A 23,512-nucleotide genomic window follows, 5' to 3' on the forward strand; every position below is an offset into this window, starting at 1 on the left:
AAATAAATCAGTGAAGCACAGAAAGGACTCACAACTATTTAAGTTCTTCACGAAGTTAATGGTGTGGAAAATATTAGAGACAAAAAAAGTCATAAGGAGAAACATCCCTTGTGGCATAACAAAAATCACTTTATCTCATCTGCTCATCTGTGTGATAAATGGCAATAAATGTCTATGGGATTGTTTATTGCCCTCCATATACAGATGGAATTGAGATTAATACTTAATTAAACTAGAGCTCTTGGGCTGTCTAAAACGGATCAGGACACGGGATGTGTATTAATTACCCTTCCTAACTGTTTCTTAGAAACTCAGCAGGATCCCGTCACCACTGACCCTTCCTACGCCCTGAGAGGAAAACCCTGTGTCTCTAAATAAGAAGCAAGAAGGGGGCATCGCTACTGTGACCAGATAAGAACACGGACTTCAGCTGAAAAGCAAAACAAAATGCTGGTATAATATAAAGACTGAGGGAAATATACTGCTTTAAATTTTCAAGCAGTCTTCTCATTTAAGTACTTCTCTCACCAGACTGACTGGCGGTCAGAGAGGAAGTACTAGCTAACTCTTAAGTAGTGATGCTATCTATATATGAAATTACATGTTTTCAGAGATATAGATTATTTATATATCCAGATAGAAATGTATGTATGCATATATACGACCAGGAATCAGGTATTTCTGCACCCAAAGGGCACAGTAAAGGAAGCGGAAACAGGTATATATAAAAATGTACATTTACTTTATAAAGTCTCCTTCATACCTCTAAAATAACTCCAGGTCACTTGATAGGCTTTCTTGATGGAGTATCTAAATGAAAAACGATTTGGGCTGCATATTATACCCACCAGCGGAGGAGCAGTGAACTGAAAACTCAAGTCCCTAATGATGTCTATTTGGCCTAGGATAAATGCGAAGAATGTATTACTCAGGTGTGTTAAAATACAATAGAGAGCTTTCTTGAATTACTCACCCATAGGCTCCATTGCTAATCAATTTAATCGTTTCAAAATCACTTTCCCGAGGTTTCCTTTGAAGTTTCAGGGAAGCATTCGAGCTCTTGGAAACAAAATAAGGAAGTTAGGAGAGTTGAGAACTCAAGAAAATGGTTTTAATAGTACCACAAATAACATTTGCATTCTATGCTCTGGTGTGGAATCTGTTGAAGGGCAGTATCCGAGCCAAAGGAAGCACACAGCTTTCAAGTTGAGTTCTGCAGGGCGGTGCTGAGAGATTGCCTCTCATGACGGAGCCTCAGTCTAGTTTAAGTGAACCTCCATTTCTGGGAGATGATGGCACCAAGCTTTTGAAAATTTCTAATTTGGAGGTGCCAGGGTGGTTCAGTTGGTTAAGCCTCTGCCTTCAGCTAATGTCATGATCTCAGGATCCTGGGACTGAGTCCCAAATTGGGCTCCCTGCTGCTCAGTTGGTGCAGCATTTCTGTCCCTGATCAGAGGATGTCTGTCCTTCCTGTGGCAACCGTTCTTATTTGGAAAAGGCAGTCAGCAACAACGAGGCAATGTGTGCCTCTCCTGACTTCCACATCATTAGTCTTACCATGGTTTAGATAATCTATTCTCAAAAAGACATTTCTTTAAAAAGTTGAGTTCAAAGGGTAATAATAAGTAAAATGGGTTTGTTTGTTTCTTTTGGAAATATTCTTTCATACTCCACATATCTTAGGTCTGAGAGGATGAGCATGGACAGCCTCTTTGCTCCTTTTGCAGAGCCCAGAGCTCTTTCCTGTAATTGTGGAAGAAACCCCATGAGTCTGAGGTGTTTGTCAACCTCCCCCACTGGATGCTGTCATCAGTTGACACACTGTCCCATTTATCAAAGGAAGACCTGGGTACCTAGCTTCCCACCTTCCTCTATGCTTCTCTCACTATCCTGGGTGACTTCAGGGGCCATGAAGTGGCCTCTGGGCTACTTATATTGCTCAACCAAGCCACTCTTCTTCTTCTCTATTTCACCAAGGTTTCTGGCCATGGGCCCTGGGTCTAGTCATCACTGCTAACACCCTATCTCAGAGGACATAATTCAAGACTGGAACCACTCACTTGTCCTACCATTCCACTCTGATGGGGCCCTGCAGCTTTGGACTCAAAGATTCTTTTCAAGGCCCACCTGTCTCATTAACTCTTCCCCACCCAGGTGACCACATTCATGCCCATGGATGACTCTTACCCCATTCAGAACTCCCCAAAATCCTCCAAGTACTGGGAGATCCCATACCATGTATACGGATGCTAGTGTAATGGCTCTTCTTGAATGTCCCCCCAAAACTTAAGTCTACACTTATTCAAAATTATAATATTATAGTTTTATTAGTATTAATTATTATATTATTATAATATTATAATACCCAAATTCAAAATTATAATATAATTATATAATATATAATATAAAATTCAAAATTATAATAATTAGGATAAAGTTAACAGAACAACTATCATTTATTTAGCATGTAATAATGTTGCTGATCTAACCATTTCACATAAATTATCTCATTTATTATTTTGTCACCTTATATATTTATTTTATAGAAGAGGAAACTGAGGCACAGAGAAGATGTCCACAGTTAGTGAGAGATGCAGCCAGCTTTCAAATCCAGGTCATCTTACTCTAGAGACTTAGCCCCCAAGCTACACAGCTGCCTCTCTTTCCTGACCACCCCCAACTTGCTTCAGCCTGGTTCCCCTTCTGGTGTTCACAATTAGGGACAATGGCACCAATATCCCGGAACTCTTTCTTGTGCCACTGCCAAGCCTCTTGAGTGGCTTCTCCATGGTCACCCCTATCTGCCCCCCCACCCCATCTGTGATCTATACCGCCGTTGTAAGATTGTTTTTAAGCTGTAACTCTGACTGGGTCAACTTCCTGTCCATCTGTCCCACTCCACAAACACATTCATTTCTTCCCAAGTTCAATAGCTTCCCACCATTCTTTGAAAGGAAGGATTTGACAAAGATGAACAGTAAGGACCTCTATGTCTGGTTTTTGCTCCCAGCTCTCCAGTCTCTATGGTGTCCCTGCCCTTATCCTCAGATGCACTCTGATCCCTTGTGACACAGTCTTTGTGCAGGTTGCACCCTGGGCCTGGAATGTTCCCTCCATGCCCTTCTCACCCTAGTAACTTCTCATACCACAGCTCCTGGGCCATTTCCTCAGGAGATCTTTTTGGATTGGGAAGACTAAGGTCACTCTCTGTCAATGTTATGTTTTAGTAGCACAGGGCCCTTTTTCTTTGTACATCTTCTTCGAATTTATCATTTTTATTTTTTGTGTATGGCTTCTTTTTATTAATCTCTTTCTCTTTGGAAAGACGGGCTGAAATTATATGCTTACTGCCTTGCACATAGAAGCACAACACATGTTTATGGAAGAAATAAAGTTATTGACACACTGCAAATCTCCAGAAGCGGATAAACAGAAAAACCAACACCATATTTCATTGAGAAAGATACTTACACTCACTGATTCATCTGTTTCTGGTGTTTCTGCTGTCCCACTATCATAGTTTCCCAACTGAGCCATTTCTAAATTTAAAAAACAAAACAAAACAAGGTTTAAGAGAATAGGACAATTTCAACTAGATAAGAAGTAACTTCTTCAATACTAAAAAAAAAAAAAATTGCTCTATACTTCATGGGAAAATCTTAAATCAAAAATGGCAAGACTTGATAACTGACATTCTGAAAATTGTTCAGGACATTGTCTCATGAACACCTAGATCCTAGGTACTTCAGAGCTGGACCTCTGCTTCAGCTAGCAGGACTGACTGGCCAACACAAACTTAGGGTTGGGGGGCAGGGGTGTGTATGTAATAACTGTTCTTATCATCGGGTTCTCAAGAGAGGCACGTCTTTCCAGGCTCAGACAGGCATGGAAGACGCACTAACTCCAGCTCAGAGATGATCCTCAACTTGAGGTTGAATATTCCTTGTTCTGTTTCTTTGCAGCCACTGAGAGATATCCCCTGCCTAGTACATGAAGAATTTGCAATTTTTCACAAACGAAGTAGTAGTTGTTGAGAGGGGCTGGACAACAAAAAAACTTAGCACACCACCATGATCAGCACATCCTAGGGACCTTTCACCCCACAGGCTTTCCTCTCTGTAAAATGGGAACTACGTATTCATGTCTGAGAGTTTCTTGTAAGTATGATACAGGATATTACTGTAGGGCTCTTAGTATGTCAACTAACAAAAGTGAAGTGTTCACTTAATATTGATGGTTATTTATGATTATTAGTTACACCCTGTAAGTTAGTCAATCCTGGGCTGGATGCCACATGCCTGACACCACCTTAAGTACTATCCTGGTGGTCTAGTTAAGAAACAAAACCAAAATAAAATTAAAAAAAAAAAAAAAAAAAAAGAAAAAAGAAGAAGAAAACGGCATTTAACTGCTCAGTCTACAATGGAATGCATCTCTGAGTCTATATAAGTAAATGAAGAAACCTAATTCATTTAATTGTTCATTTTAATTTTTATTTTTAAAGAAAAATAGGTGCTTAATTAAAAAGAACATGAAGGAATTCTCTCCAAAATGCTGACAGGGAGTTAGTTATCTCTGAGTGGTAAGATCATAGATACTTATATTTTCTAATTTTTCAAAATTGAACATGTATACTAAATTATATATAGTAACTTATGCAAAAGTTATAGTTTTTAGTTACCTATTTTTGTATGCATCTAAAAGTAGTCCTTAGACTCTCATTTCATGTATTCATATTCTTACAAATATCATCATCCTTTTTGGGAGAGATTACCCATAAAAGATACGAAGCAAAACAATACTGGAGGGTTGTCTTCGGATAAAAACCAACAAATTCCAGAATCTAAAATAACTGAAGACTGACACTAACTTTCCTAATTTACCAGTAGGGGAAATTCAAAAATAAAAATGAGCTCAGTACAAACCAGGTGATTTCTTAGTGTCATTCACGTGATGTTAACTTCCTGCATGATAGGCACTTTAGACTGGGGGCCTGGGAGGTGGGCGCAAATGTATTCACTCTCAGGGACTCTCAAGGATAAGACGGATTTTAATATTGTTTAAATAAAAGAGCAACAGTACCTATAATTTATTACGCATTACTGCATCTTGGGGGGAGAGATGAACTATAATCCTAAAAACAACTCTACAAATAGGTCCCATTTCCCTGGTTTTATGGAAAGAATACTGAGGCACAAAAGCTCATCAGCTGCAGGGTCAAGGTCATGGCCCACAGGGCTGGGGCCAGCGTGCAGACCTGAGCTTTTCCACTCCCCATCCTCACCCCCAAACTTCCAAGCTCAGGCTGTAGGTCTGTTAGTGTAAATGTTGACAAGAAGGGGAATAAATGGAGATGAGAGTCTAAATAATGGCATGTTAAGGGGTAACAAAGAGATTAAAAATCACCGTCAGATCAGAATCAAGAATATGAAGCATCAAGAGTTAAAAACACGACTCCCAGCGATGAATTTGTATCACTAAACTCAAAACTTGTCCAAGATCACCATTAAGATTTTTTTTTTTTTAGAGTCTCTATAAAGGCACATAAATGGGCCTCAGATGATTCACCTACCAAAGTTCAACCCACAGTGATCTTTACTGCCGGGTTAAGAAAACTGCAAAGAGCCCACTTGCTCTACAGTTCAAGGGCTGAACCAACCTCAACTCTACCAGCGTGAACAGTCACTCTAATGTACTTTGACAGCCTCCCCACTCCAATTATTTTCATAAAAAAAAAAGCAAATTAAAAGATGGCTGTTTTAAATAGGATTTCTGCTAAATAACTATTATCTGGGAAATACATATTATTTGCAAGCAGTGAGTAGTAATGGAATGGAACCAGGAGTCAGCTTTTGAAGCAGGAAGCTAAGGCATCGTTTTGCAATGCCTGAAGAGATTTTTAAAACTCATCTAAATACCATTAAACATCTGCCCTTTTTATTTCATTGATTTAAACCATTTCTGAAGACTCATGATTCAAAAAGGTAAAGATGGTAATTTAAAAGCCATGGGGAAAAAATCTCTCCCCAGGGAACTTTTCAGGAAAAGCAGCCACCAGCCTCTGATAAGTGATGAATCTGATGTGGTATTGCTTTCAGGACAATATAAATTTATCTGGCATTATCTCCCAGGAATGCATGCATCATTTCACTGGAAGCAAAGATCCAATGGCCGCAAGAGCAAACAAAGCGGGGGTAACAGGAGAGCTGGGCAGAGAGCAGCAGGTTCCTGGGCTTTAGATGGGAAAATATCTGTGCCAACAGTTACCATCATTACAAACAATTTAGCAAGATAAACGCTGTTTGCAAATTCAATTTTATGAACCAGGAAGAGGATTTCGAATGAAGGAGTCTTTGATTGCTTTTGACTCTTCCTAGGCGGTATGTAACTTAAGTGTTTTAAAGGCTAATCCAAATAATAGAGAGCAAGAAAGGGTTGGGGGCAGAGGAGTAGTTTACTGGTATTAAATTTTTTAAAAACCACTAACAAGACGCTTAATCTTCTGTGTATTTAATAACATTAGACCTATAAGCTTTTAGAAATATTTTCCCCCCACTGGCCTTCCTGTATATTACCATTTTTCACAATTTTTTGTTACACGCAAAAATCTACCTACCAACACTGTACCTCGTCTAAATCTATCATCAGTTGCATTACTCCCCAATTACTTTAAATGTCACTTTTAAATTAATTATAATTAATTTCTTTAGCAACATCTTCAAAATTGAAAGTACACTTGAGAAGAACCCTACTGAGCTTTGCAAGAGAAAAAGTACTCAGAGAAGGCTGTAATCTGAACCCTTGCAGGACGCTGTGGTATTGTCAGGCTGACAGGCCTCTGGGATTTCAAGGCCTCAGACCCACACTCTAGGTAGAACACAAAATGGGTCAGGTTCACCCGCTCTTTGGGACTCAACGTAGTGAGTTGTGAACCCCATAGTGAAGGGTTGCTTTCTTTCTTCAAAGCACAACTGGCTCCCCAAATTTGCACTTTTCAACAGACAGAGCTAAATCATGAGGAAAAAGTAAAGACTTGCTAAGTTACTGTTTGAAGTCGTAGTGCACAGTCAAGTGAAAGGTGAGCCCAACCAAGGTACGTACCTTCCAGAGGGTCCTTATTGAGTCCCAGCTGGCTAATGATGTACCTGGGAATGTCGCTTTTAATACCCTGTCCTTCTTTTGCATGGCCTTCTGCTGCTTCCAATAGGTAGTAAAATTCTTCAGGATCAAATTCCTAGCAGAAGACAAACACAGATGTATACTTATTGGAGCCAAAATTCCCTGAGGTTTTATTACATAAATTCCTCTCACAATAAGATTTGCTCAATATACACAGTTGCAGGTTATTTATGCAGGAAGGAAGCAAATGGCTTTTAAAAAAGTACACAATTCTTATTTCATATTTGAAGGCTTTCATAGTCTAAGGCAATGCATGCATGTCCTTGGTAACTCATAGAGGAACCACTTCCAGTTTCCTTAAAATGCAACCTTGAAGATATCCTACTGCTATCTTATTGAAAATGAACATGTCTGAAATTCAAATAATGCCTTTTTTAGTAAAATTTTTAGATCCAAAATCTCATCCAGAAGATTCAGTTTCTCTCTTTGCATAAACAGCCTCAAAGGAGTAATGTTAGAATCCATATTCTCAAAGGTTTTGCAGGAAACTCCATTAGTACAAAAGGGTGCAAAAGTATTTTTTTAAAATATCAAAATTACCACTTTTTATTAGTACATTCTAAAATTAAGTTAATATTCATGGAATGTGAAGATTAAGAAAGACAAAATTATAAAACTAATGCTATTACCTGTGTCTATTTTTAAAATTTGGTAGCATATTTTGCCTATGTATTTATTCTCTTTGGTTGCTACTCTTTAGAGTTCCATCACTCTAAATTGATGTCATGGGTTTACTTCTTGTATACAATTATGTTTGAAGATTTAAACCACAGAGGCTATTTTTAGTTAAATTTCCTAGATGTTATCCCCTCAAGATGTTTCCCATTTTAATTAATACCCCAACTAGACAACTTTAGAATATCAGCATTTCACCTAAGATCACTCAAGGGTTTCTAAAGGCCATGTAAAAAAAAATCTCGCTGCAAATGGAGGAAAGTCAAAACCAACATATACACTCAGCGCCCTTTTTAGAAACCTACAATGACACAAAGCGCAGGCCTGAAACAGCAGGCCTAAGACCACTGGTTGGAAACCAACCCCTCAAACTCTGAAGCTCCAGTTTCATTTGAGCTTTAATAGTGCTGAGAACAGTAACATTTTCAATTCTACTCTTAAGGTCACCTGTTTCTATCCCTGAAAGGTTACACTTTTACTTTTTCACTTCTGGTGAGGAGGGATTACTGAAAAAATTCATTTCCTCTTTTAAGGCAAAATCTTCTATTAGCATATCTGTGGCTGTCCAGAGAAACAAGTTTTAATACTAAATGCTATTTTTTCCCCAAATGAAACAAATACAGGAAGTACAAACATGTGGTGCATAATTCAGAAAAAGTACAATGGGAGACGTAGTACAAAATGAGACTTCCTTTTGCCTGCATTTGCCAGTCACACGGTTCTCCCAGAGTATTTGTTCCCCTTTATCCTTCCAGAGACAATGCCAAATGGTGCTTTTGAATCTGTGGTTCTAAGGGTCCTGGCCACTGATGGAAACACCTACTCCACCATGCCCCTCCCCGTTTCCTCAAGATTTCCCCTCTCACATGACTCACTGTGCATTGGTAGATATTTATGGGGCTTGTGAACATTTCACTATTATAAAAAGCTATGCATGTGAATCAAAATAAGATCAAAACCCTAGCAATACCCCCCTATATGTATATGTGTGAATGTTTAATTCTGAAAAGCCGTACTGCATGGAGTGTTACACTTTAATGGCTAGCAGAACTTAAAAGTGAGTGCTGATACTATGTTAAGCCCCTTAAAACTCGTCTTATCTTCAAAGCTTCATATTTGTTCACAGGGTGGACTGAAATTTCAGCCAAAATTACTTGAAACAAAAATTTTAAAGTAGGAAAATGACCAAGGACAATATAATGGACAAAATGAACTCATCTCTGGAAGTTTCTCTTCTTCCAGTCTATCTGGGACGCTACTGTATTCTCCCTAGTGGGTTGCTGCCGAGCATCTGTTTCTAACGTGCCACATTTTAAGAACAAATACTAGTAACCGCAGGTTATGACAAACCCTCTCTCTGCGTCTTGCCAGCTCCAAAAAAGTGAGGCCCAGCAAATGTTTTAAATGAGCTGTCACACACTAATGGTGCTGAGATAAGATTAAGCCTATTAGTTCACAATGATATTTCCACTTTGAACAGAATGTGATATGATTATCACTCAATACAGCACAAGTCCTAGAATTTTTACTTAAAACCAGAAAACAAAATCACATGGGGATGTGCTCATAAACATTCACAAGTTGTAGCTCCTGTGGACTCTTTCCATTTAACTCTGGTGTTGGAAGCCAAATGAAACTGGAGGTTTCTGATGGTCACTGCTTTCCCACAGTTAACAATAAATAATGGAGTTCCCTCTAGGGGCAACTTACCAGGCACTCCAATAACCGAGCTGGGCGGGCAATAACAATTAGGATCTTTCGAACTAGTTGTTTAATAAATGCCAATTCTCCACTTTCTGAACGATCATGAGCCTGTGAGAAAGCAACAAAAAGAAAGGTGAGACAGGGTTGCTCTACTAAATGGAAAAGAAAATCAGCCAAGTACATTAACTAGATAATTGCAAATATTTGAAAATTAAGTGATTTAGAAAATACTTTTTAAGGACTGATAAGCGAACATTATCGCTTCACAAATGGACACCATTAAATTTTTTTATCTACAAAATGGCTCTATTAGCGAAATTTCATCTGTAAAACTTTGATTTATTCTGTGTTAAAAATCAAACACTGAAACTCTCAACGTGAACCATGAATGATAGAGAGATTAACAGATTATGACACATTAAGCCCATGGTACACGTGGAGTGAGGGGCAGATAAGGAGACTTGATTTGCCAGATGTCGCAAAATGAAGTATGAAATGGCTAATATAGTGAAGGTCTGTTTTTGTTATTGTCGGCATTTAATATATTTATGTTATGAAATAGATCTTACATGGGTACCACAATTAGCCTATAAATTCACCATGTTATAATGTGTAAGAAGTGTGCATTGCTTACTTCAAATGTTAGGGGGATAACATTTATACTGACACACACACATACGAATTTGGTTTCATATATTGATTAAATAATACCTAGGCACTCAACTCAGTAAAATTTAACTGACTTTCCATCTTTTTAAATTTTATGTCACATGCTGCCTCATCAAGCACAAAAATATCCTGAGAATAAAACTCAGTTTGCATCATTAAAATTTTCAATGATACTTTTTTGAAGAAATGAGGTAAATCTGCATCAAGGCAGTCATAAAACCAAAGTTGTACAAGTTTAAACATGTAAACTTTTATGCCAACTCACTTTAAGGCTGTCATAATTTTTAAATTGGCATGATTTACTTTCCTCTAAGGACTAAAAAAACACACATCGAGAAGATGCTGGTACAATAGAACATAATTTCACAGACATACTAATAAATATTTCAAATCATTCTTGAAGGTGCTTTATTCTAAGAACCAACCCTCTCATGAAAAGAAGTGGCAGACTAAATCTGTGAAAAATTATTAAATTTAGTGGTAACAGGTCTACGAATTTTAAGCCATCAAATCAAAGGCAACTTTCCAAAATGTAGGTATAGGAAACATATATATAGGTTAAAGCAAAAGAGCCAACATTTCAAAGAAAAAAACACAGGGGAAAAAGACCACTAGTGAATAATTGTGGAAGAGAATGCGTTCAAAGAAAACCAACTTGTAGCAACAACTACAGGTCCTAGCAATCAGCTGGGATGTTAAGACATGTATAAGGAGTTATACGTAATATTTAAACTGCCTTTGGTTTTCTTTCTAATTTTTGTTTTACACCAAAGAGAGACTTTGGAAGAGATAACGAATGCCAAGAAGCATGGTTATATATATGCCTTCTTTAGAGCTTCTTCTTAATCAAAACTAAACAGAAAACCTTACAGATGAAACAAAAAAGCCACCTAACTTCGTGATTGACAATGTGGGCTACATACAGAATTTCCTCTTACTGTACTAATTACTGCTTTACAAATTCAGGAATATAAGAAAATCTAAAAAGCCTGAATGTGTTTTGCTGAACTCTTCAAGGAGAAAAAAGAACTCTGTATCTTAAAAAAATCTTTAGTTAGTTTAGATTACACAAATTCCATTTTAAAAACTGTAAAAATAATCAGTTCATTCCTGCTTGTTACTTCTAAGAATTATCCGCTGTAACTAAGGCCAAAACACACAATGGGTAATGTTAACTCAAACAACATTCTATCTACTAACAGTATAGGGAAGGGAGTTTTGTTAAGACAACACCAAACAAAATCACACAGTTAGCACGAGAACAGAGAGAGTTTCCAGGCTGCTAACAGCAAGCACCAACATTAATGGATACCCTGTGTTTGTATTTTAAGTGTTGGCTGCTATAAAAAACACTGAGACCCATATTTGAGTAGGTTATAGCTTCCTATGTATAGTATTTTCTTTGGCAAATACACCTAAGAGAGAAAACACAGGGAGACATAAAAGCATTCATCTGGAATTGACCTAGACCTGGGGACTTTAAAAAGACATCAGTTAAATCAAGCTGTTCAAAGCCACAGGGGGACCCTGCCTGGGTCTGCAAAAAACTGACAATGGGGAAAGTGGCCAGGAGATACCCTGCAGGCACACAATGCCGCAGCTGGGAAGTGACAACAACTGCATCCTGGGGAAGGCAAAGGCAATTCCCACAATAAGACTCCAACTAAAAGGCACAAGTTCCCCTGTGACTGTTTAGCTCCAAACCCTGGAAGGACACTGTTAAGGCGATTCTGAAGACTGTTTCAATTTTCCCACAAGGACTGACTGAAGGAAATGTTTATCTGTGAAGATAAATAAGAAATTCCTATTCATAATCAAAACTTGCTCTTCATACCACAAACATACATGCTTCCCTGCTGAAAAGACAAATTTTCCTAAAAATCAACAATTAATTAATTAACTAATTTTTTCTTTTTTTGAGAAAGAGAAAGAGAGCATGCAAGGGGCAGGGAGAGGGAGAAAGAATCTTAAGCAGGCTCCCAACCTGCTTGGAGCCCAGTGTGGAGCCCAACACAGGACTTCATCTCAGAACCCTGAGATCATGACCTGAGCTGAAATCAGGAGTTGGAGGCTTAATCAACTGAGCCACCCAGGCAACCTCAAAATCAACAATTTTTGTCTCTTATATGGTGCATTCACATGATTTTTGAAAGCTATGATTTTTTTTTTTTTAATAACTGCCATGAAACAATCTGCCAGGTTTGTTAAACAGAAATAAAATTCAGTGTGTGTGTGTGTGGGGGGGGGTTAATGATTTTATTTATTTGTTTTAGAGATACAGAAAAAGAAAGAGAGAGTGTGAGCAGGAGGGAGGGGCAGGAGACGGACAAGCACACTCCATGCTGAGTGCAGAGCCTAGTGTGGGGCTGACCCTACAACCCCAAGATCAGGATCTGAGCTGAAATCAATAGTTGGATGCCCAACTGACTGAGCCATCCAGGAACCCCACTGGGGGCAGATTTCAAAGCAAATCACTCTGGACATTGATTCTATCCTTTTCAGAGAAAGCCTCTGAAGGAATGAAAAACGCAGGACTAAACTAGTAATTTTAGTAATATTCTGGGACATGTATGTGGAATTATAGGAGTATCTCACAGAAGCTGACTATACAGATACTCTCTTAACTGCTTCTTCTGTTTAAAAATGCACTATTTGGGGCGTCTGGGTAGTTCAGTTGGTTAAGCATCTGCCTTCAGCTCAAGTCATGAGTTTAGGGTCTTGGGATAGAGTCCCGTGTCGGGCTCCCTGCTCAGCAGGGACCCTGCTTCTCCCTCTGAGCCCCCTTTCCTTTCAAAGAACTCTCTCATGCTGTTTAAGTGAAACCCCCAAACAGATCATTGCAAAATGCATTGTGCTCAACGGGTCATGTTAGGGTTTCTACTTGTAGGCAGAATGGAGCCACTGAAGACTCTTAGATATATGTTCTTACAGCCTCATAGGAGCAAGAATGTGGGAGTTAGGATTACTGCCTTGGTGGAGAGACACTCAACAGACAGGCAGACACATGAATTTGAAATCTAAGAGAGAGCTGCTGATCTGAGATGCAGAATGGAAGCCGTTAGAGTTCATGGGTCTTTAAGATAGCCAACAAGATATCTCCAGGGGGGAGGAGCCGTGGGCCACCAATCAGACATGGGAAAGCTAACTTCTAGAAAACACAAGTTAGAAGAGCCCTTGGAAGAAGCAGAGAAGAAATTAGTAATTTTAGAGGTACCAAGAATAAGAATATCTTGAAAGGAGGGGGAAGGGTTAGCAAGAGAGAAAGGGAAAACTTTAGTATTGCTAAATCTAATAATATTCAGTTAAACAGGCTGCTCTGAGAGAATGCGCAGTGGATAGGACAGTGAGGAGGAGAATGGACTTCAATGAGTTCAGTGAGAGGAGGTCAGAACCATTCACTCCACAAGCGTTTTCCTATGAGTTAGACGTTATTCTAGATGCACAAACAGACAAAATCCCTGCCCACACGGCCACTATAGCCTATGCTGCAGAGAGTCCCTGAGCCATCAGTCTGTGATGACGTGAGTAAAATTACTGAGAGTAAGCACTTAGCAGCTCTTATATTTTTACTTTGCTTATACATCCAAATGCAAGATCATTTTCCTATAAATTTATTTTCATTTTAATATGTGGAAGAATAGGTGCAAGACAAATTGGAAATGAACACCCAAACCCAAAAACAACATATTTACCAGCCCTAAAATATGGTGAGAAACACTGCCTTAATGGACCACGAAGGGCTGAAATATGAGTAATGGGACCAAAGTACAGAAAACCCTGTTGGGATGTTGGGATGGGAAAGAAAAGATAAATAGTGGCTGCTGGTCAGAGAGAGATCTCACCAGAACTAAACTCAGTTGGGGCAGACAGATAATTTCCAGAAAACTAGGATGCTACTATTTTCCTTCAGGTCCACGCAATTATTTACATATTCATGGTTAGAGAAAAACACGTACAATCATGCTGACATGGCATAGCTTCTGCCCTGTGAGGTAGAGAAATACAATATATCCGAATATATAGGCTAAACAGGTTTTACTTATAGGTTGTTGCTGATCAATTTCAGTCAGTAGAGCAATATATACACTAATTGCATTCTACCATACACATTCCTTCCTGTCCTGGTTGTTATCGGGAGCTAAACATTCAAGGGGTTGGCTCAGGCAGGCCCTGTGTTTATCTGTCTTTTGGAAATTGGATGTTTCGTTAGAAGAGGAACTGACACTAATGAAAATATAAGTTACCATTTACTGCCCAATACCACGTGCAGGTCAATTAATAGGACACAGGCCTGGAAGAAGCCAGCCATTTTCCATTTAGCTTTTTCAGATATTAGGACTAGATAGCATCCTCAAATAACACACATGCACTCAGGCAATTTATAACTTTATGGCTGGGGGTAGGGGGAAAAATGACTGCCTCAAAATCCTTCACAATCCACTTATCCCAGAGCCATAGATGGTTGGATCCTGAGGTTCCTATAAAGGTTATTACATTAACTTTCTATTACTATAAATGATGACGGCAATCAATTTATAGAAAGTAGCAATCAGTTTTTTCTTCTTCTTTGCTTCCCTCCGAATATGAACTCTATCTCACGGTTAAAACGTGGAAGCAAATGCACTCGTGAAATTTCTCTTTTTTCAGGGGAAAAGCAAAACGAATCAGAAAACTTTACACGGTATGTGGTTCATACCTCTTGTAGCAATTTATCTAATTTGTGCTGTAATTCAAGGAAGTATCGTGAGGTGATGAGACCCTGGTGGGATTTATCCAAGCAATCTCGAGCCAGTTCAATAATCTGGTGGTGAGTGAAACTAAGCACTCCATCTGCTAGAGGAAGAACGTGGTCAGGGGAGTAGCTGGTGATAATTTCCTTCAGACGTTCTTCCATCTGAGCCGTAGCCTAGTGAGAGAAGACGTGCACACACAGATGAAATACAACAAAACACACACACGGACAATCATTACATTTATGTAGCATTTTCAGAGGCCTCCACAAATTATGAAACAGATTTCTCAAAACTAATTGTGCATACACAATATCATTATATATTTGTCAAAACCCACAGAATACAACTCGTGGTGTGAACCTTAAATGTTAACTATGGACTTGGGGTGATTATGATGTGTCAAGGCGGGTTCATCAATTGTTAATACATGGACTGCTCTGATGGGGGATATTCATGGGGGAGGGTATTTGGATGGGTGTGCTGGAATGGGGAGGGTGTTGCGGAGACATGGTTGGGGGTATATGGCAATTCTTGGTACTTTCAGTTCAACTGCACTGTGAACCTAAAACTGCTCTAAAAAATAGTCTGTTTTAAAAAAAAATTATTTAAATCCAATTATCAAATATTGTATGTTAGTTTCAGAGGTAGAATTCTGTGACTTATCAGTTGGATATAACACCTAATGCTCATTTAAATTTTTTTTTTTTAAAGCAGCAACAGCAGCCTTATCTCATGCAAGAAAGATGTGAGGTAAAGGGAAACTGACTATCCAAGGGTGATAATGATTTTTTTCCTATCCTATCAAATATGAAATGGGCTATGTCAAGCTTCTTCAAATAAGAAACTGGGCATTGTTATGTCAAGCTCTTTCTTTCAAATAAGTTCAAATACCCAGTTAAATTTTTATATTCTGTGCATTGTTAGCCGCTGCCTTCTCAGGTCATGATCTCAGGGTCCTTCGAGCCCCACATCGGGTTCTTTCAGCATGGATGTTCTCTCGCCTGCCTCTCCCACTTGTGATCTATCGAATAAATAAAATCTTAAAAAAAAACAAAAACAAAAAAAAACAAAAACAAAAACAAAACTCAGGACTGTTGCTGGAATTCCACAGGGTGGGCCAAGAGTCATTTTGTAGCAGGTTTAAATGCACCAGGAACATCCTTACCCTTCTCTCAAAAAGCTACATCTTGTACAAAAGGCCAAGGAGATTCCTTGGGTACATCTATCAAAATTTCCTTTGCAACTTTGATTTCATTTTCTGTGATGCCCTAGTGTCTAATCAGTATCCCCTGGTTATATTAACTGTCTATGCAGAGAGGGGTGCCCTCTGCCTCCTGCTCCTCTCTGAAATCCCAACCAGCACAGACTATGAAGAGTCAGAACCTATTTCCCTGGTGACAAGGGACAGGTAATTAATAGCTAAGACGGCTTTAATCAATGACATCAATGTTGGGTTCATTACAAATAATAAGTACTCTACATGTGATTTATGAAACCAGAGATTTCCTTTTGTTTTCTTGCCTAGGGCTACACGAGTAGCTGGGGAGGAACAGGAACACAATGGAGAGGCTGTCCTCTCCTGACTGTGCAGGAGCACTAGGGGAAAGGTCGTGCAAGCCAGGGTCAGGGAACGTCAAACGGCAGCTTTCCACAGCTGGGGCATCTGTCAGCAACTCCTCAGCAAGTCTTTTCGGGCTCAGTGTGAATTCCCTTCACCATTCTATTGGGGAACATTGCAACTGCACCTTCCCTTCTAAATTAATAGGGTTAGACATGTAATTGCTGAAGACACAGGAAGTCACAGAAAAGAAAAATGAGGTTTTTTGGGGGTTGTTTTGTTTTTTAAGAAAAAAAGATGTTCATCACATACCACTCTCCAGGTGTCTAAGGAAGGAAAAGGATTGCCGTTGGCACTATACAGCAGGCCCAGACAATGGGCAGGGGAGCATGTGGGTGCAGAGGCTCCCTCTCCCTGTGGGACCCCACCAGGCCCAACCAGGGGGTTGGGCAACCAGCAGGATTTGCTTTAGAGGGAGCTCAGCACACAGAGAGTGTGGGTAGTGCTCAGCCATTTAAATAAAAATTGTTCAGTAATTTTTACCTTTCTTAGAAGCTGTGGTGCTGTTCTATACAGGTCTAATTCATTACTACGCAATTGGCCCATGCTTTCCCATAACAAACCACCTTATGGATGCTACACCCATATTGCCCGTTGGTTTAGATGCTGGACATCTTCAATTCAGTTCATTACCTTTGGGAACCTCTCTTTGTAGACATGGTTCATCATAATTATTTCATGGTCACAGCAGGCGGGAGAACGTCCAGGGCTGTAAGCAAAGCAAATGACCCTTTGAAACTTGCCTCAGCATGAAATGAAAATAAGCTTTTTATTTATAAACAACTGGTTGGATCAAAGTACTATACAACCTTTGCAAGAAAAGAATATTAGGTAATAAACTACAAAATCAGTCATTAGTACACACATAAATACCCACAAACAGTGACATCCTGAACAGGATTCAAAAAGGAAGCTCTAGAAATGGAATGCCACGAAATAATGAGAGCTACAATATAAAGGATGTCAGAAACGTTCTTAAATTGAGATTATATTCTGTATGTAGAATGCATTTCTATTGTTCTGGAAACCAATTAATGAATTGCAATATAAAACAAAAGAAGATCGTTCCAAACAGCAACATCGAGGACACACTGAACAGTGCAATTTCACACTTTTTTCCGACACCTGCGCTCTGCCACGTGCCACTGAAGAGGTCTGACGGCCTTCTGCGGCACAGGTGTCGCCACTGAAATCCATTTTCTAGCCTTGCAAAGATCTCTCTGGGGGTGCTGAAGTCAGCATTACGTACAATATGAAACAGAGGCATGGAGCTGTTGTGTGCTCTTCTTCCTTTCAATAGCAGTTTCATGTTTCTTCTTAGTGTTACAGAGTTGGGCAACCTCAGTGAGGACAGTGTTTACCCTTCTGGGAGAATACAGGCTGTACTAGATACCCAAGTAACTCCTTTCATAAAAGCATAAAAGGGGCACCCATGTGGTAAAACACAATGTCCCTAAATGAATTCATAACATTGAACTTTTATTCCCTAACTCAAAATAACAACACGTTGCCAAATCATTCAATGTGGGTACATTAACTATCAGTTTATTACCCTAAATAATATCCCAGTCAGGGGCACCTGGCTGGCTCAGTCAGTAGAGCATGAGACTCTTGGGTGTGGGGTCATGAGTTTGAGCTTCATGTTTAGTAGAGAGTTTACTTAAAAAAAAAAAAAAAAAAATGTAGTACAAAGGGGAAAGGGGGAAAACCCTTATCAGTAAACTTTGATATTCAACTGAACACCTGACAAACTGTTTTTATAGTAAAATCTTCAACAGGAAAGTATACCAATTCTACAGCAGCAAGATTCATACTGTGGAGATGGACTGCCTTGATCATCCTGCAGAGAAGGACCTGCTGCCCCAGCAGCTGGGACTACAGAAGCCATCAGCCCTCGGTCCCTTCAAAGATGGCCTCAGCTGCAGTCACCTCACCCAGGCCAAGTTCTTCCCAGGGTACTGCACTCAGCAACTGAGGTAAGGATAAAAAGTAAGGGCCATTTGGCAGAGAGGGGTAACTCTAATGGTCATGCCATACCCAGAGTTCCCTGTGGAGTCAGCTGTGTGGCACCTAGAGTTCTTTCTGTTCAAGTCAGCTTGCTGGCCTTCCTCACATGGGATAAATCCTAAGCACCCCCTAATAAACATCCCAAACACAAATATGTTTTAGAATCTACATCCTAAACAAACAAACAAACAAATAAACAAACACAACTCCAAACAAAAATTTGTAAAACACATCAATCTATCTCTATATATTTCTGGCCCTACTCAAGGTCAAAATTGAAGGGATATATATTCCTAATAATTAATTCATAAGCTTGGAAAAAGTAAAAACTCATGAAGGGAAGAAAGATGAAAAATATAGATGAACTTTTATAATGTGGAATCTAAAGGAAAATCTTTTTTTTTTTTTTTTTGCTGTCCTTCCTTTTTAGCCAAGCTTACTCATCTTAAAATAAGAACACTAAGTGCTCCTGTACCACAGTTAGATTGACTTGAAATTTCCAATGCAAGAAGGTTTTACAGGAGGTCTCTTTAGTCCCTCGTGATTATTGCTACTATCCCAATTTACAAATTGAAAGAAATGCAAAGAAAAACAAAGGGCGGCCTGGATGGCTCAGTCATTAAGCATCTGCCTTTGGCTCAGGTCATGATCTCAGGGTCCTGGGATCTAGACCCGAATTGGGCTCCCTGCTCAGTGGGGATCCTGGTTCTCCCTCTCCCACTCCCCCTGCTTATGTTCTCCTCTTGCTGTGTCTCTGTCAAAAAAAATAAGTAATATCTTTTAAAAAAATAGGAACAAATAAAGAAAAACAGTAAGATGCCTTTCAGTGGTAATTACCAATATCATGTAGAGATTGGAAAAATCACACGATTTTTGGGGTAGTGCACAAATCAATTCACACATAGATGAAATAGAGGAACAAACTACTTCCCTCGAAATGGTTAAAAACAGATAATCCAATTAAGTGACACTTTTCAATCAGGTCCACCTACCTCAGACTTCGAGAACGGGGGCGCATAGGCGTGTTCCTGCATCTGTTTTCTGTGGCAATGCTTTCGGTAGTACAAAAATGTTTCGACAGGAAGTGCAATTCATCTGGCGTTGGTTGGTAGGGTAACTGATGCAGCTTCTCCTGGGAGGAAGAGGAGGACTACAACAAACCACAGGGAGGTTAGGGGACCGTGTGAGAAAGTGAATTCAAATTCAAGTGAATTCACAATCAAAGCAGTGAACCTGGGTGACATCACCATTTTATAGTTTCCCTTTCACATTATAATTACAGTAATTAGTGTCCAAACGTATACCCTTACTGCTTTCTCTGTGAGGTCAAAATGCCTTCCATATTTCATCTCATTTGTCTACTTGACCATTTCCCAAAAGATAGTTTCCTCCTCTCTTGCAGAAAACCCAGGCTCTGAAAATGGGGAGGACTTGTTCAAAGCCAAGGCAAGAAAGTGATACCTGGACAATCTGGGTGCATGAAATGACAGATTAGTTCTCAACTGAGTATGGTACCCTTGCTTGGACCACTGCTCACAATTAAATACAGTGGCTTTCCGGTGAGTAACATAAAATGACTTTTATGATGTGTGATTATAAATAACGTAATGAGATCTTCCTTTACAAGGCATGCTGTCTATAGATACATTGATATGTGCCTTGGGTGAAAAGGGGAAGAGATGAAGATCCTTTTCTCACTAATGCCATTGTTTTAAAATTTGGAATTTTTTTTCTTCCTTTATTCCTTTGGCTAAGACTTCCTCTTCTCCCTCTCTTTCTCTCTCTCTCTTTCTCTTTTTATTAACATATATTATTTGCTTCAGAAGTACAGGTCTGTGATTCATCAGTCTTCCACAATTCACAGCACTCACCATAGCACATATCCCCTCCCCTCTTTTCCTTTGTTAAAGCAGCTGCAGTGGTGTTTTTTTTTTAATTTCTTGCGTATAGATTTGCTTTCTGAAAACTGTCACTTCATATTTAGAGAAAGGTAACACAGAAAAAATGAGTAACTAAATAACACTGTTTTTAATCAATCTGAGAAATAGACCTATAAAGCAAACAGACTTTTCTTTTTGTTTTTACTGGGAGGTAAACTCTATAAGCAATTCTAACAAAAGAGACTGAGAAATTTTTGAGCAAGAGAAACATGATTAGAATAAGCAAATTTGTAAAGTTAACACTCATCCGAAATCTCCGTTTTAACAGTTTTTTTTTAAAGCTGTCATTAGTTCAACAATAAATGCACTTCATAAACACTGAAGCATCACAATGCAGTAACACTAGAAATTAATGACTAAAGCTTAAAAATACCCTCACACCTTGAAATTATAAAACACCTTATAAGTCCACACAGAGACAAAGAGGAATTTTTATAATGTAATGAGATTGTTTTATAAGCCATAAAAATGAAAACACCACTGGAAAAACTTATGAGTTAAACCAAGTCTCTATTCAGAAGAGTATAAGCACAGCCTTAAACACTTTTTGCTGGGGAAAAAAAACAACAACAAATAAAACACAATCTAAGTCAACTCCAGCAATCAGGAAAAGAATAATAAAATCACCGTAAGCAGGAAAGAAGCCTTAATGATCAAAGTGAAGATAAGGAAATTAGCTAATAAAAAAATGTAAGTAAGAATCTGTACGTAGGTCTCAGAGGAAAATCAATGTCCACAGTCCTGTATCCAGGACTGCGAAACTCTAAAACCCTGAAGTTTATTCCTAAGACTATCGGAATCCCTTCTGATGGCCTAGCATCAACTGAGCTCATGGAAAGCTATTTAAAATATGTATTCAATCCACTTAGTGGGAATGTTGATTCAGGCTTCTGTAGAAATATTGATATATTTGACTGTGAGCCGCTGGCCCAGGTACCGCTGGGCTGTCAGGGAAAGTACAGGGATCCCGTTACCTTTCTAAAATATGAAAATTCATTCCCAAACACACTGGGCTCTAGAGTTTCACGTAAAGTATCAGAGGCCTGCAGTGACATGGAAATGACAGCGAGCGACTTCGAAGGGTAAGTTCCCTCTCTGGAAGGAAGGAGCAGAAGGGGACTGGGGTGGGGGCAGCGTTTTACTTGTACCTTTAACATTTACTAAACAAAATAACAATTTATTTTAAAAAACAGCCCTAGCAAATGTAACAAAATGTTAGCAAGTGTGGAAGATTCTGTGGTGCTACCACATATACAGCCACAGAACAAAACTGCCTAAGGAATGTGCCCCAGGTTTAGGGATAGGGAATAAGGCAAAATGAATGGTGCAGTGGTGCTAAATGTTCCAACCTTAACACTAGTAAAGAAGTGAGGAGGCAAGGACTCCTCTGGGGAGAGAGACTCCTTCATCTCAGTTGGAACAAGCAAGGTACAAATGGGAGGAGGGTGATAACCTATTCAAGGGACAAAGGATGGGTTCATGGCATTGGGGACAACTGTAGGCCAGGAAAATGGGGCCCCAAAAGGGAAATGATATTGGACAATCGAAAAATCCAAGGTGAGGGTTTTGCAAAGATCAGGAACTCACTCAGTGGAGAACTTTCGAAGCCAGTGAGGGACAAGACAGCAGAGGTGCAGGCTTGCCCCAAGACCGCACACCATACTTCAAACCACCTCCACTGGTCAAAGGCATCCTGGGAGTCCCACTTGGAGGAGAGCTTCAGTAATTGGTCTGGGAGTTTCTGATAAACTGTGTCTGATTACTTTACACTTCTAGCATATTCTCTATGTGTGGTGTCAGGTCTCCTCACCCAAATGGTCTGCACATGACTTTTGATAGCATTATAAATCAAACCCACATTCATAGAGTAGAGAGTTACGTAAAAAAGTTGTACAAGACTTTCCCAAAACTGTTCTGAATAATGATATCATTTAATCTCTCCAGATAACCGTTTTGCAACAGACAATACTCATATGAATGCATAATTTCCTACTTCTTATTAAATGTAGTATCATTTTATAGTCATACCTCACATATGTATAGGTATTTATATTCTTATTTCCATTTCCTCAGCAGAAAATAATTAACCTGTTAAGAAATATGGGGGACTGTCCTCCTCCTGCTGCAGTTCTGTATTACTTATTTTGAAATTAAAAATTATGACTGCAATATTATCTTGGAAAAGTTCCCCACTGATTAATTTTAATGGAAAAATCTGGAGTTGAAAGAAGTTGCAAAACCAAATATTTTCCTATGACCAAATCTTTTCAATGTTAGAATTCAGCATTTTTAACACTTGCCAATGGTACAGTTGCCATATATCCAAAGGATAAAGATGTGATGTTTACATTTCAATAATAGCAATGCTGGAATTCAGCAAACAACACAATTACCTGCCAAACTTAAGTGGTATGTTCCAAGTGTTTGTCATTTTGTGTTCTGTATGTTTACTTTTAAAAAATAACTGAAATGCATTTTGATTGGCCTCGTGACTAACAGTTAACCCACAAAATGAAAACTGGCGAGTGTCTCAGATAAGATTTAGAAAAGAAGAAAATGAGGTGAGTCTGGCTGGCTTAGTCAGTGGAACATGTGACTCTTGGTTTCAGGATCATGAGTTCAAGCTCCACAGTGGACATAGTGATGAACTTAAAAATAAAATATATCTTTTTAAAAAAGAAAGAAAAAAAGAAAATGTAACTACTAAGCAGTTTTGGGCAAATTTTGCCCCACTATGTAAAGGACAAGAACCCCAAAACCCTGAGAGAAATGAAAAGTAGCTTTTCAAATTTTCACGCATTATATTTATCAACAATCAATAGGGAGAATAGATAACTGAACTTTTTATATGTGGAGCACCTACACTTCACACACTTAACAGTTCTTTGCATCTTTTGGCACAAAGTAATTTGAAAGCTAAAATTTTAGAGGCGCCTGGATGGCTCAGTTGGTTAAGTGTCTGCCTTTAGCTCCGGTCATGATCCCAG

General features: G+C 39.0%; 1 protein-coding gene across 11 annotated transcripts in view; it reads right to left on the reverse strand.

Moving 5' to 3' along the window:
* The window catches only part of MAST4 (microtubule associated serine/threonine kinase family member 4), a 562,814-nt gene that overhangs the window by 46,356 nt on the left and 492,946 nt on the right, over positions 1-23,512 (reverse strand). For all 11 annotated transcript variants that reach the window (XM_045075267.1, XM_013062463.2, XM_045075266.1 and 8 more), the window contains 7 exons: positions 19,578-19,735; positions 17,212-17,287; positions 14,924-15,133; positions 9,565-9,666; positions 7,102-7,234; positions 3,472-3,539; positions 974-1,059 (listed from right to left, as the gene is read on the reverse strand). In XM_045075267.1, the coding sequence (XP_044931202.1) occupies positions 974-1,059; positions 3,472-3,539; positions 7,102-7,234; positions 9,565-9,666; positions 14,924-15,133; positions 17,212-17,287; positions 19,578-19,735 (833 nt within the window). The remainder of the gene's footprint in view (positions 1-973; positions 1,060-3,471; positions 3,540-7,101; positions 7,235-9,564; positions 9,667-14,923; positions 15,134-17,211; positions 17,288-19,577; positions 19,736-23,512) is intronic.

Source organism: Mustela putorius, unplaced genomic scaffold, assembly GCF_011764305.1.
Source record: "Mustela putorius furo isolate JIRA1106 unplaced genomic scaffold, ASM1176430v1.1 tig00000145_pilon_pilon_pilon, whole genome shotgun sequence".
Lineage (NCBI taxonomy): Eukaryota > Metazoa > Chordata > Mammalia > Carnivora > Mustelidae > Mustela > Mustela putorius.